This window comes from Dermochelys coriacea, chromosome 13, assembly GCF_009764565.3.
Source record: "Dermochelys coriacea isolate rDerCor1 chromosome 13, rDerCor1.pri.v4, whole genome shotgun sequence".
In the NCBI taxonomy this organism is placed as follows: domain Eukaryota; kingdom Metazoa; phylum Chordata; order Testudines; family Dermochelyidae; genus Dermochelys; species Dermochelys coriacea.
The window spans coordinates 8,846,682-8,861,755 of NC_050080.1; the positions used below are offsets into that span (position 1 = coordinate 8,846,682).

The 15,074-nt window shown below is 38.5% G+C and overlaps 1 protein-coding gene across 3 annotated transcripts in view; it reads left to right on the plus strand.

The window, feature by feature from the left end:
- The window catches only part of TAF4 (TATA-box binding protein associated factor 4), a 66,823-nt gene that overhangs the window by 15,754 nt on the left and 35,995 nt on the right, over positions 1-15,074 (plus strand). For all 3 annotated transcript variants that reach the window (XR_005288700.1, XM_038370173.2, XM_038370174.2), the window contains exon 3: positions 14,368-14,540. Coding sequence is in view for 2 of the 3 variants with exons in the window: in XM_038370173.2 (XP_038226101.1) it covers positions 14,368-14,540 (173 nt within the window). In the remaining variant the exon portion in view is untranslated. The remainder of the gene's footprint in view (positions 1-14,367; positions 14,541-15,074) is intronic.

The following is a 15,074-nucleotide window of genomic DNA, read 5'->3' on the forward strand; positions in this document are numbered from 1 at the left end:
CACTCTGCCCCCACCCCTCCCTGGGGGCCTTTCCTTTACACTGGGCTGGGATTAGGGTTTTGGTTCTGGGGTGAAAGGTGTACATATGTAATGGTGAGTTGCAAAAAGAGAGAAAATGCAGTTGGTGGGTCGCTTTAGTAGAATGTTTGGGAATCACAGCCATAGGGAATATCATCTAAATATCAATGTAGAAAGAAAGGCTAGGTGATGGGACATAAACAAAAAGCAGGTTTCAGAGTAACAGCCATGTTAGTCTCTAAGGTGCCACAAACAAAAAGCAGATGACTGAACAACAACATTTAACATTTGAAAAGTAACTATTTAGTAATCCAGTGTATATATTTCCATAAAGAAAAGCTAGGATCAGTAAACCTCTTAGAGGAAATATATTTTCAGGGAGGACTTGAAAGAAATGAGGGTGGGCCATGGTGGACGTGGTCAGGGAGGGGGCTCCAGTCATAAGGAGCAGCATGGAACAAATCGCAGTGACAGGGGAGAGGAAAATCTAAAGAGGGTGATTAGTAGAGTGTTTTCGAAAAAAGGATGAAGTGATAGAAATAAAGCCCAAGAGGAAGGAGAAGTTGCACAGCACATTGTAGAAGTACTAGGAGCTCAAATTTGGTGCAATGATGGTTATTTTCTAATAAAGATATACAATGACACACACACAGGTCCTAGCACAGGGAACCAAAAAGAGCTCCTATCCAAGCAATATGTGCCATTCTCAAGTATTTTGTCTTGTTCCTCTCTTCCTAGTATGCCAACTACTTCTTTTTCTCTTTAAAAAAGAGAAAAAAACTAAGTCTTGTTACTCGTTACCCCACATTGTTCCCTTGTTAAATCTAGGTTTAAAAAAAAACCTTTTACGGTTTATTAACTGATGAGTTGTTAGAATGAGAAACATTTACAGAAGTGGAGAGAAGATTTTACGTTTTTGGTGAGGTGTTTTTTTTCCCCTTTATTAAAATTAGTGCTGATTGAAAAAGATGGTACTGAATAATGTTGCTGTTATGAAAAAATATGTTTGTATCATGTCCATGTGCCAGTTTAATTTTACTTCTAATTGGCAGAGGGCCTATTGGTTTATCTTGTATCTGAACTTCCAGGAGCACTATAGTGCTGTAAATCTCTAAAATAGGAAATTCTGTGCCTACCTAGGGAACTCGAGGCAGGAAAAAAACCGCAGTGATGCCACCACTGGTTCAGCTATATATTTAATTGGCACAGTGATAAAAGTGCCACAAGTCACAGGAATCTTTCTGCATTATGGCTCCTGCCACTGCAACAGAACAAGTAGCACTAGTGGAAATTTTTCCTAAGACTCTCTAGTGTAGACAAGACTTTAGCATGGAATGAAAACTAGCTGGTTTGCAAAACCACAAGTGCAATTTAACATATTAAAAGAATTGGTGACCCACTTGTGAATTTAATTCTTCCTTCCTCAAAAGAAATTAGATTCATATACCACTGGGCCATATTCCCTCATGTAACTCTTTTGAAGTTAGTCGCATTACACCAGGGATAAATTTAATCCACTTTGTTTATTGAGATCAAAATTATTGAAGAAAAATTTGGTTTACTTCTTGATATTGGTTTGCCTTCTAAGTTCTTGCCTTCTTGGACTTTGCTAGTAATGTACAACTAGGCCATGTTAACCATGAAAAACCTGCTCTGTGAATTTCAGACTAAAACCGAACCTGCATCTGTTTGTTTATACCTTGACAGAAAGGTGTTTGGCATTTTGGCTCTTCGCACACAGACTTGAAAGTGTGTTTACACCTTTGCAGGTAACATAGCTTTCAAGAGAGGTGTTAACATAGTTTCAAAGCTGACTGCAGTTGGGACATTTTGCTACTTTTATTTAATTTGAGGTGGCTACCAACACTGCTCCCACATCTTAGAAAGACTTTTCAAATGAGTCCACCATCAAGTGTGGTCATTTTTTTGGCACTTTGACATTGGCGTTTGCTTTAATTAATTCTTAAAATATTTTCATTAGCAGTTCATACTTGATTCACCTGTTGAATTGGTAAGCAATATAGTAGTTTAAGCTGTAGGGCTGCAATGAAGTTGTTTGTGTAGGGTTAGTGAGAAAAAGCCTTTGGCATGAAATTAGTCTTACCTTTATATGTTGAGCAATTAGAGAAAAACACACTTATGGAAATTACTTTTGCATTATCCAAACTTGTCTGTATTTAATTTACAAAAATTAGACCATGAGTGAACTATAGTTGGGGCCCTACGTAATCTTTCATTCTGTGGCCATAGAACTTGCCACAGAAGTCATCCTAATGCCACAGAATTGTGCTCCAGAATCCCAGCTTTCATTTTTAAAGAGCGGTGTTTCTAGCCTTCACAGTTGTGAAATCTAAACTGAGTGTAAACTGATGTGGTTGTATCTTCCTGGGTTTGCATAGCACCTGAAACGATAGTTCGTAGGGGTGTGAATGGCCCCATTCATTTGTCAGTCAATCTCTAGTTTGCCATGGATTTTTTTCCATTTTGCTGTAGCCAGACACCTGGTATCCTGTTTTTATATATATATTTTTCGGTGTCACTATCTTTCTGGGACCAGCCTGCAGCTTCCTTTTGCTTTCCAGGTTTCCCCACGAGAGGGAGTTAGATTCTAGTACATGCTCACTGCACCGTTTTATGTAATCAGGCAGAAAAAGGTTAAGGGGAGCTGGGCTGCCTGGAAAATAGCTGAATGGTCAAGGCTTAGGGATTGGGGAGATAAGCTGCAGAAGTCAGCTATGAGTTTTCTCATTCCCTGGGGGATAGGGAGAGAAGCCAGGCTGTTTGGAGAGCATAATGGAAAAACATATCCTCAGAAATCCACTGTTGAAATTTTTTTTATAACAATGAATATTTTTTCAATTATGAGCCACAGTTGTGTGTTTGCATGGGTTGGGAGTATTTTGAGCAGTACAATAGATTAATAGTGCAGCATAATTTAGGGGTTGTTGAAAAATTTGGTCCATTGTGCTATACATGGAGTGCCTTGACTTCGGTAGCTTTTTCAAGTTCTTCCCAAGCTACTTCAACATGCCCATGATAAAACCCATTGTTTCATGTTCTGTGTGTGTGTGTGTGTGTGTGTGTGTGTGTATATGTATATATAAAATCTCCCCACTGTATTTTCCACCAAATGCATCCGATGAAGTGAGCTGTAGCTCACGAAAGCTTATGGTCAAATAAATTTGTTAGTCTCTAAGGTGCCACAAGTACTCCTTTTCTTTTTAACATGCCCACTGTAGTTCAGTTGCCATTTTATGCCAATGTGATGGCAAACTAGGTCCTGAAGGGTCCTTGAAAGCTTCTCATTGATCTGCTAAGTTAGAAAATTCATTCTTAGAGAGCAAGACCTTATTTATCCAAGCAATTCAAGAGGAAGTTCAACCACAGAGCTGACTGGCTAAGCAAAAGACACGTTCAACTGGAGATTGGGAACTTGACCAGAAAATGTTTGTTCATGTATCAAAGATATGATTCCTTCTACAACGCTTCCCAGGGTAACCTAGCCTGAGGCTATTGTAGAGCCAAATGTGGAGAACAAATATTGTATCTTGTAGTTACCCTTCCCCCCCACCCCCCAAAAAAAATTTCTATGGATTTTGCCTTCCAGCAAGAGTAGCTTGGAAAATCAAGGAAGACAAGGCCATAGTCCCCAGTTCCCTCACTTGCTGATTGGGTCAATCTATGGTCCATGGCTACTTGCTGCTTTTAAGGTTCTGTTGAAGGAAAAGCCCACTTGTTCCATGCCTCCAGAAGCTCAATTTGTTGCCCTAGAACTTGAGGCAAAGGCTCCAAAAGCATGGCTACTCATGAGAGCCAACTGACTTCTGTCCTTCCTGGATTTCAGCAATAGTAGTACCAGAGTAACTTTTTTGTTAGTCCCTACTGCACCACCACCACACAAATTATTTTGTAGACCTCCATGTCAAATATAGAACATGCTCTTTTCATGTTTAGAAAAGTCATTTCAGCTGTTTTCAAGTTCCTGTGCACAGTCTTGGACACATCAAATTAAGTGACATCTTTGCTGTTTATCCTTGTATTTCATGAATTCTTTACAGAAGTAGCCAGGCTTTGCTCCTTTCAGTACTCGTCAGATGACTAAGAAAACAAACCAATGGAATCTTAACTTGGTCCTCTGAGACCTGATGAAATCTCCTTTTAAGCCACTTTGCATGGGTGTCAGACACTTTCAGAGTTCAGAAATGAACTTTATTTTGACTGGAGCTGGGTGAAGTGGGGACAAGACCCTCCCCATAAAACTTCATGAAAACTTTGTTACTATTCTTGCACCCCATAAATTTTGGAAGACTCCATACTTTTTTTGCAGCAAAGCACACAGGACTTTGAAGTCCTTTGCCCAAAATTTCAACCAGGGGACTAGTGCAAGTTCTACAAAAGTTTTAATTTTTTTTAAAAGGAGAATCCTCCTCTGTAGACGACATATAGCCCTAAAGGAATGATAGGACTGGCACATTAAGTGTATTGTGTATGAATAGTTATTTTTAACATTAAACTGCTTCATTCCATATGACTCCTTTGCAGGACCCTGATCTAATTCCAGGTACTTGTTAGCTTTACTCCGATGTTGTAGCTGGATAGGTTTGATGGTAGGAGATTATGATTTGTAGACTATATGTTTAACTAATTCAGTGGTGGTTTGTTTGTTTGTGGGTTTTTTTTTCCAGTAACAGTCTAGTGATCAGATGTTTAGTTTGTGAGGTTTTGGTAATGGATACAGTTAAATGGATACAGCAAGACTTTCTTTTTTAATATGAAATTTTTGTGGGTTCTCTACACTATCTTGTCCTTCTGACTTTTTTTTTTAGAATGGCTGGAGATGTAGCTTTAAAAACTATATATTTTTTTTTCCTGTCTGTTCCTCTGTGAATAGAAATCAAAGGCAGTTATTCATTTAAAATGTTTAAAAGTCATGGTACTCTTCCATTTTAAAATAGAAGTGTAGGGCTGGAAGGGACCTCAAAGGTCAATGCGTCCAGCTCCCTGCAATGAGGCAGGATCAAGTTAAACCTAAGCTATCCCTGACAGGTGTTTGTCAAACCCGTTCTTAAAGTCCTCCAATGGTGGGAATTTCACAGCCTTGCTTGGAAGCCTATTCTAGAGTTTAACTGTTTATAGTTAGAAAGATTTCCTAATATCTAACTTCACTCTCCTTTACAGCAGATCAAGCCCATCACCTCCTGTCCTACCTTTGATTGATCCCTGTCCTCTTTTTATAACAACCCTTTACATATTTGAAGACTATTATCAGGTCCCCCACCTCAGTCTTTTTTCTCAAGACTACATGTGCACAGTTTTTTAACCTTTTCTCATAGGTCAAGTTTTCTAAAACTTCTGTCATTTTTGTAGCTGTTCACTGGACTCTCCAATTTCTCTATATCTTTCCTAAAGGGTGGTGCCCACAATTGGACACACTGGTCCAGCTCAGGCTTGACCAGTACTGAGTTATCTCCTGTGTCTGACAATGCTCCTGTTAATACGCCACAGAATGCCATTAGCCTTTTTCACAACTGCATAACATTATTGGCTCATTCATGTGACGAGGATCTAGGAGTTATAATGGATCACAAATTGAAAGTATTGCTGAACAGTTATTCCTCATTTTATAGTTATGCATTTGATTTTTTTACTTCCCAAGTGTAGTACTTTCACTTGTCCCAGTTGAATTTCATTTTGTTGAATTCAGTCTAATTCTCCTTATTTGTCAAGGTCATTTTGAATTCTAATCTTGTCCTCCAAAGTGCTTGTAACCCCTCCCAGGTTGGTGTTCTCTGCAAGTTTTAAAAGCATACTCTCCACTCAATTCTCAGTCATTAATCAAAATTATTGAGTAGTACCAGTCTCAGGACTGACCCATGGGGGATCCCACTAGATATGCTCTTCCAATTTGACAGCAAGCCATTGATTAACTATTCTTTTGAGTATGGTCTTTCAATCAGTAATGCACCAACCTCATAGTAATTTCATCTAGGTTGTTTGAGAATGTCATGTGGGATTGTCAGGTCTTACTAAAATTCAAGATATCATGTCTGCTGCTGCTTCCTCCCACTTTCCATTAGGTCAATAACCATGTCAAGAAGGAAATTAGGTTTACATGGAATGATTTGTTCTTTGCAAATTCATGCTGGCTGCCCCATATAACCCTATGATCCTCAAGGTGCTTACAAATTTATTGTGTAATAATTTGTTCCAGTATCTTTCCAGGTGTTGAAATTAGGCTGAGTGGTCTGTAATTCCTTGGGTCCTCTTTATTTCCCTTTTTAAAGATAGGTACTATGTTTTCCCTTCTCCAGTCCTCTGGGATCTCACCCATTCTCCAAGAGTTCTTGCAGGTGGCTGCTAACCATTCCAAGATTGTTTCAGATAGCTCTTTAAGTATTCTAGGATTAATTTCATCCGACTCTTACTTGAATTCATCTACCTTATCTAAATATTCTTTAATCTGTTCTTTCCCTATTGTGGCTTGAGTTCCTTGCCTCTTGATAACGTTAGTTGTGTTGAGTATGTGGTCACCATTAATCTTTTTAGTACAGACTGAAGCAAAATAGTTAAGCTCCTTAGCTTTCTTGACCTCATCAGTTGTTAGTTCTTCCCCCCTACTAAATATAGGGACGTACACTTTCCTTCATCTTTCCCTTGTACTTATTTATTTAACGTGTGCATAGTCATCTGGCCAAGTGATGGCAGTTCTTCTAGGACCTTTCTGATTTTGTCAGTAATGCAAATAAGGGTGGTTGTTCTAATATCAGGATACTAAAAAGTTGTCATCCTTGCTCTTTGATGTTACAGATTTCAGAGTGGGATCGAGCCCATCTGATTAGTATAAATACTATTACAAATGGTTTGGTGTCTCTCGTTGAAAAGAATCCCAAACACCTTACAAACTGTAGGCTCAATCCTTCTTGGAGAGTCCAAAATACCTATTGACCTTAGTGTGTGTGGGAGGGTTCTCTTTTATGGAAATCCACTGCTTTATCAGGCTTGGAAAACTGTTGGGTTCCAAGTGTTGTAGGCAGAGCGGCAAGTTAGCCTTGTACCTTGTTTGACAGTGCTCTCTAGTAGTGTACCTAGTTCAGTAGCTACACTATCATATTTCTGATTTTTTTCTGCCTCTGTGATCAGAAGAAGAGATTCCTCTGAACTTCCCTCAGGCTTCTTCCTTACAAGGCAGACTTTCATTTTTTTTTTTTTTTTCTTCCTCTGACTAGGTTGGCTTACCTCTGATAGGAGGACAGTCTTTACACATGCACCGAGGACAGGGTTTGGGATTGGGCCCCTGATCAACACTGGCAGTAGGTAAATTGTTCCAACAGCAACTTCAAAGGACACACCTACTGTGTACAGTTTAGCTTGTCGTACAATATAGGTGCCTGGCTTTTTGGCAAATGTTGAGCCAAGGTCGTGAATGAAAAAAGCTCAGAGGAGAAAAAGATGCAAACAAACATCATGGCCACCAACACAGGCTGGTCAGTCACAGGATGAAGAAATGAGGGTTCTGTAGGACAACCTGGATTGCCACAGTGGCAGGCCCCTACTGCCCCTGCCACTGTTTCTCTGGGAGGCTCTCTAGTAACTCTGTCCTTTCTCTGATTCACTGCATTGAATGTTCATCCATTGTGCAACTCTATATATAGTGCTGTCAAGTCATGCTATAGAAGAGAACACAGTGAAACACCTTGGCTTTGCAAGTAAAAATTGGACATCACGCCATTATTGGCTCAAGTTAATTCAGTCATTCTTCAGTCCGTCACTTCTCAACTCACTCCCTGCCCCCCCAAATTTTCCCCCCCAACTTATCTCTGGCCTTCTCCATTAATTTATTCATTTAGGGATGTGTTCATCTCAGTTCCTGAACATTATGGATTGATGATGACTTTGTTTATATTCCTTGTGTATTCAGAATGCTGTTGTTCCCTACCTCTGCTTTGTTCTCACGTGCATATGGCTGTTAGCCCTTTGTGGTGATTGCGTATAAAGTAGTTTTTCTTAAACCTGGTCTATACTTAAAAATTAGACCAAACAGCTATGTCACTCAGGGTGTGAAAAATTTTGCGCCCTGGGCGCTGTAGTTAGATCGACTTAACCTCAAATATAGATGGCATACTTTTGTTGACATAGTTGTCTCTGACAGGAAGTATGGATTAACTACATTGATGGAAAAACCCCTTCCATTGATTGAAAGCACATATGCTATGGTACTACAGTGGCAGAGCTGCAGCGATGTAGCGTAGACATTTCCGTAGCTAAGACTAACGGGCTCTGTCTAGACTAGAAAAAGTTGGGTGTTTTTTCCAATTAAGTTTGCTCTGAGCCAGTTTAACTTGATTGAAAACCCCACTCTACACTTATGTAGACAGTTTTACACCTTCAGCTTGATTTTTAGCAAGTTATAATAACTAGGGTCCTGTTTTGATGAGTTAAGCTAGTTCAATTGGGGGGGGGGGGGAAACCAACCCACACTTTTCTCTTAGCCTAGACTCCATATCAACTCCAGGTATACTAGCATTGTATTACTGATCAACTTTATTTGGTGACTAAGATTTCCACGCTAAAAGTTCGTTCTTTGAAACGTCTTTGTACATCTTCTTCATAAATTATCAAAATACTAACAAACAATTTTTAATTTGAGCAATTTCAGGCACTTAGATTTTAGTATAGGGTTGTAGCAAGGTTACAACCTAATTCATCTTACAGTATTTTTCTAGTCTTAAGTCGACACTGGCTGTTTCTGTAATTTATTAATATTAACATTATTAATTTTATAGCACCATAGGTGAACAGGACAATTTATAAATAATCCTGTTATAACCCAGATACAAGGAGGCTTAACTTGTATCAATGCCACAGTATGTCTTTCTCCAGAGTAACCATCTACCAGCTAGATCAACAGACTAACTTTAGATCAGTAAGGTTATTTGAATTACTTTAAAAAGATAAACTATATTAAACTAATACAAAAACTATATTAAAATTTATATTGTTACTTAAACAAGCCCTTTGAATTTGCAGTTGAATCAAGCATTCAATAGCCAGGTAGGGTGGAATGTAATAGAAGAGGTGGTGCTTCTCCATTTTTCAGGTTCAAGGATTTAATTGCCAAATGTGAATTTCTAGCCTGTTGTACAAATTGTGCCTAAAATTTATTTTTGCCTTCATCATGTCAGAAGTCAAACTTCCTTGGTATGTGTTCTGTTGCCTGTTTGCAGTATGTTTCACAACTGTAAGTTTCAGGCAGCTAGTATAGTTATTCTATATAATGCATATGCATGTTCCAGTTCTGCATGTTAGCTCTCAGAACAAGGAATTATACTTTAATGGCTTGATCTTCAGGTGGACCACAGCTCCATTTGGTGTCTGTTTCTCCCTCCCTTCTTTCACCCACCTCCAGTCCTGTGAGTGTGAAATAGAAGAGCCTTAAGATGGTTCTGGCTTAGGTTGACAGTAGGGCTGTCGATTGATTGCAGTTAATTCATGCGATTAACTGTTAAAAAAAATAGTGATTAAAAATGAATTGCAGTTTTAATAGAATACCAATTGAAATTTAATAAATATTTTTGGATATTTTTCTACATTTTCAAATATATTGATTTAAATTACAAGACAGAATACAAAGTGTACACTGCTCACTTTATATTTTTGATTACAAATATTTGCACTGTAAAAATGATAAACGAAATAGTATTTTTCAGTTCACCTCATACAAGTACTGTAGTGCAGTGGTTCTCAAACTGTTGTACTGATGACCTCTTTCACATAGCAAGCCTCTGAGTGCGACCCTCCCCCCTTATAAATTTAAAAACACTTGCTTATATATTTAACACCATTATAAATGCTGGAGGCAAAGCATAGTTTGGGTTGGAGGCTGACAGCTCGCGACCCCCTGTTTAATAACCTTGCAACCCCTGAGGGGTCCCGACCCCCAGTTTGAGAACTCCTGCTGTAATGCAGTTTACAAACGTAGATTTTTTCATTATATAACTGCATTCAAAAACAAAACAATGTAAAACTTCAGAGCCTACAAGTCCACTCAGTCCTACTTCTTGTTCAGCCAATCACTAAGTTTGTTCTCATTTATGAGAGATGATGTTGCCCACTTCTTATTTACAGTGTCACCAGAAAGAGACACAAAGTGTTTGAATGGAACTTTGCCAAATACCTTGCAATGCTGGCTACAAGATATGCTAAATGTTCATATGCCCCTTCATGCTTCAGCCACCATTCCAGACGACATGCTGTTTACGCTTCTTAAAAAAGAGTAAATTAAATTTCTGATTTAACTCTTTGGGGGAGAATTGTATGTCTCCAGCTCTATTTTACCCACATTATGCCATGTTTCATGATCTAGTAGTTTCAGATGATGACTTGGCACATGTTCTTAGTTTTAAGAACACTTTCACTGCAGATTTGACAAAATGCAAAGAAGGTACCAATGTGAGATTTCTAAAGATAACTACAGCACTCAACCCAGGGTTTAAGAATCTGAAGTGCCTTCCAAATCTGAGGGATGAGGTGTGGAGCGTGCTTTCAGAAGTCTTAAGAGCAACACTCCGCTGCGGAAACTACAGAACCTGAACCATCAAAAAGAAAATCAACCTTCTGCTAGTGGCATCCAACTCAGATGATGAACATCAGCAGTCCGTACTGCTTTGGATTGTTATCAAGCAGAATCCATCCTCATCATGGACACATGTCCCTGGAATGGTGGTTGAAGCATGAAGGGACATATGAATCTTTAGCGCATCTGGCATGTAAATATCTTGTGATGTCGGCTACAACGGTTCTATGCGAATGCCTGTTCTTGCTTTCAGGTGACATTGTGAACAAGAAGCAGGCAGCATTATCTCCTGCAAGTGTAAAAAAAAAAAACTTGTTTATCTGAGCGATTGGCTGAACAAGAAGTAGGACTGAGTGGACTTAGGCTCTAATATTTCACATTGTTTTGTTTTTGAATGCAGTTTTTGTGTACATAATTCTACATTTGTAAGTTTAACTTTCATGACAGAGATTGCACTACAGTACTTAGGTGAATTGAAAATACTATTTCTCTTGTATTTTACAGTTCAAATATTTGTAATAAAAATAAATATAAAGTGAGCACTGTAAACTTTGTATTCTGTGTTATAGAAAACATCCAAAATATTTAAATAAATGGTGTTCTATTATTAACAGTGCGATTAATTGATTTAATTTTTTTAATTGCCTGATAGCCCTAGTTAACAGTATTGTGTCCTAGGTGCAGTTCTGCCAGCCTAGGACCATAAAAGTACAGCACACTCCAGCTATGCAATGAGCATGGCCCCTATACCGAGGTGGGGCCTGGAACAAGTGGGATAGAGCTGGTTATGTTGGCTCTGAACTGTCTGAAGAGCCCCCCATGCAGGGGGACCATCCCCAACCCACCCCTTTAGGACTGTTTTAAACCCTCTTTGCACTAGTAGGGCGGTGCCAAGAGTTATGGCATTATATAGGTGGAATCCATTATAGGGTGGCATCATTCATGGTTTCTCTTTCTGGGGCGAGGGGAACAGTTTAACTTAATTTTATATCTTTTTGGATGAGTTCAAAAGTTGTGAATTGTAAGAACTAAGTCCATCACATGCACATACAATGTAATGGCCTTTGTCACTGAAGGGTTTGTAGTTTCATCTGGCCTTATCAATTGGTAAAAAATTAAATTTCCTAATTTGTCACAAGATACTGCATTTGTCTTGAACGTGGCACTTGGTGTGTTTATAAAGTATACCAGAAGTTTGATTAAAACTGAAAATAATCTTATTCAATTCTACTGATTCAGTGTTTCTTTCCAGATCTGATTAGTATAAGATGTGACCAAGCAATGGGTGAGATGGATTTGTTGCCCAATATTTCACATTTACACACTGAAATAAAATGTCAAGTTCAGTTTGTTTAGTGACACATTATATATTATATTTATACATAAATATTGTATCTAATAATTCTCATTGAGGATGTGAACAAGTATGTATTGTATCATTTTCTACTCATTCAAAAAAATTCTGAAATTGTCCATTTTTGCAGTGGTCAGTATAGCATATAAAGAGTGATTGATTGGAGAGGAAAAATTCGATGGAGGTTCTGACAACAGTTAAAAGTGAACAGAGAATTTGACCCGGTTGAGTATTCAAAATTTTCTGTACGAAGTAATGTTGCTTCATAAGATATTACTTACATGAAAATTTAGCAGTTGTTTTACCCTGTCTCTAAGCTCCGCAAGCATAAACATAGTAGGATAAAACATAAGTAATGACACAAGTGAAAGGTTTTATGCTGCTTTTAATTGATTAGCTAGAAAATGTTTTTCTTTGTAATCTGATGTAGAAACTAAATCCAATTAACTCCATGATTTGCAAGATTATATTCCTTGAAAAAACGAGTAATTTTTCCTCCTCAGGAAAAATACACTTAAAATATTCATGCTTTGTGGTATAATTCTCATTGTGTGCAGTGGTCATAACTGGACACTAGTTGAGGGATGTCATTTAAATTGGCCCCTTGTTGATGAAAACAATCTTAAATTCTTTTTTTGCTGATTTGCTTCTATAAAGAGAGGTAACTGCATAACTCTTGGAGATCAGTGTTTTTTAAATTGCAGTGTGAGGATATATAGGGGGAAAGCCAGTCTGAATTCAGTGTCATCTTTATCTTGTGAAGTCCTCTGGTGGTGAAATTAAACAAGTGTGTGTAGTTTTGAGAGCACTAGATTGGAAACATGCCAAGAAAATGGTGCGACATCTTTGTCCATATACAGATGTGTTGAATTGTTTAGAAAAGCAGCCTAGAGCATGACCATTTCAGAGTCTCATCTTCTAAAAGTGCCTTAGAACAGATCTTCAGCTCTAGATGGAGATCTAGAATGCTCTAACTTATTTGCTGAGTGACACGTAAGGCTGAGTCTATACTACAAAATAAAGTTGACTTAAGTTACGTCAACGTACAGCCACCATAGTAATTAAATTGTTTTCGCATGTCCACGCTACGCTCCTACTGGCGGTGCGTATCCTCACCAGGAGCTCTTGCACTGATTTCACTGTCGGTGTGAAGTGCTGACAGTCTGAGCCCCGCCATTGTGGGGTGCTGACAGCCAGAACAGTATGAAAGGGAGCAGCGTGATGTAAGCAATACGGTGTCTATATGGACACTGGATTGACCTAACTAAATCAACCTAAGGGCTACACCTTTCACAGAGATAGAGTTATTATGTTGGTGTAGTGGGCGATTTATTGGTAGGGAGCTACATTTTAGTGTAGATGCTTAGTTAGGTTGATGTAAGGCAGCTTATGTCGACCCAACTTTGGACGAGGCCTAAGATTTAGTTTAGTTTTTCTGATCTTAACGACACCTCTATTTTTTTTTTTGTGCGCGTGCAAATAAACGTAGGTGCAATTTTTCACTGAAGCCAAAACTTTTTTTAGAAATGTTAACTGGTGTTGTGGTTTTTTGCCACTATTTTTGGGTCCCCAACTTGACTCCTTGGGCTTTGTCAGAGGTGCTGAGGACTGACAGCTCCCATTGGCCTGACTGTAGCACACAAAATTAATAAGCACTGGGGAAATGTTTTGGTTAGATATCCCAGGCACTGGTTACAAAAACAAACACAGCAGCTACCATCTGAAAATCAAACACTTAGTCTGTTCTCCTCAACTATCCAGTTGAGTTAAGTGTTTGGATATGTGACTGAACAGGGAATGACTGCCTCATTGCCCTCTCTATTTTATTTATCTTTCGGGGTGTAATGTAGTACAGTACCATCTGTTACAGATGCTCTTGAGAGAGATTATGATTTTATAACCATTTTCATTGCTAAAATTGTTATGGAAAATTAATTTAGAAGTTAGAGAAATGTGTTAACTTTTTTTTTTTAAGCCAGGCTAATGGGAATCTGGTTTAATGGCAGGATTTTCTTTCAAGTGGAGCACTTCATAAAAAGTGAACACCTTAAAGTCAGAAAAGAATAAGTAAGATGTTTTCAGGATTACTCGTTTTAACCTCTTAGCCATGTGGAATGTTTATGGTATTGTATATTATGTGCATGTAGTATTGTACCATAACTTGATAGACTTACTACAGAAATATTCTTTAGTTTTAATCAAGATTTTATGATAAGTGTTGGGATATTTAATTTTTCTTTATATAAAACTTTATAAACCCGTTTTGTGTGAATCCAGACTATTCGCAGCTGGGTATACATTCCAGTGTACATGCTAATTTCAAATGTGCTGGGCTTCCTAAAGATATTTAGAGCTGTTCCCTTTTTGTTCTGTAGCCATTTGCGTGTGCAGAATGCTTCTTGACCTCTTTCTTTGTTCACAGGTATGGTCCTTGTGCGTAGCGAAAATGGACAGTTACTGATGATCCCTCAACAAGCCTTGGCACAAATGCAGGCGCAGGCACAGGCACATGCCCAATCCCAGCCCCAAAATACCATGACTCCTCGTCCTGCCACACCCACCAGTGCACCACCAGTGCAGATATCAACAGTGCCGGTGAGCTGCTTGCTTTCTATAAGTAGGAAAATAATTTTCCTTAAACATGTCTGTGAACTTAGTCATTAGGAAAGTGAGGGACTAATAACGCTGGTTTTAGGCAATAATAGGTCAAGGCAGTGCTGTACAAGCTTCACCAAACAGCACGACCACAGCGCCCCAACCCTAATGTGTTACACGTAGGCTGTTGTTGTTGTGGGTGTTTTTTTTTTTTTTTTTACTGAAACTGATATTCTCTTCAGTTGACTGGCAGTAAATTTAAAACTAATTAAAAGAAATACTTTTAGGCCATGCATAATTAACCCATGGAGCTCATTGCCATAATAAATCATTGAGGCCAAGAGCTTAGCATGATGTTTTTTTGTTTCAAGGATTAGGTATTTCTATGTATGAGACCACCATGGTTACATTAAATAGGGTAAAAAAAATCCTATTGGCAGGTTGTTCCAAAATAGCCCACTATGGGGTTTCTTGTACCTTCCTCTGAAGTATCTTCTACTGGCTGCTATCAGAGGCAGGGTACTGGACTAGATG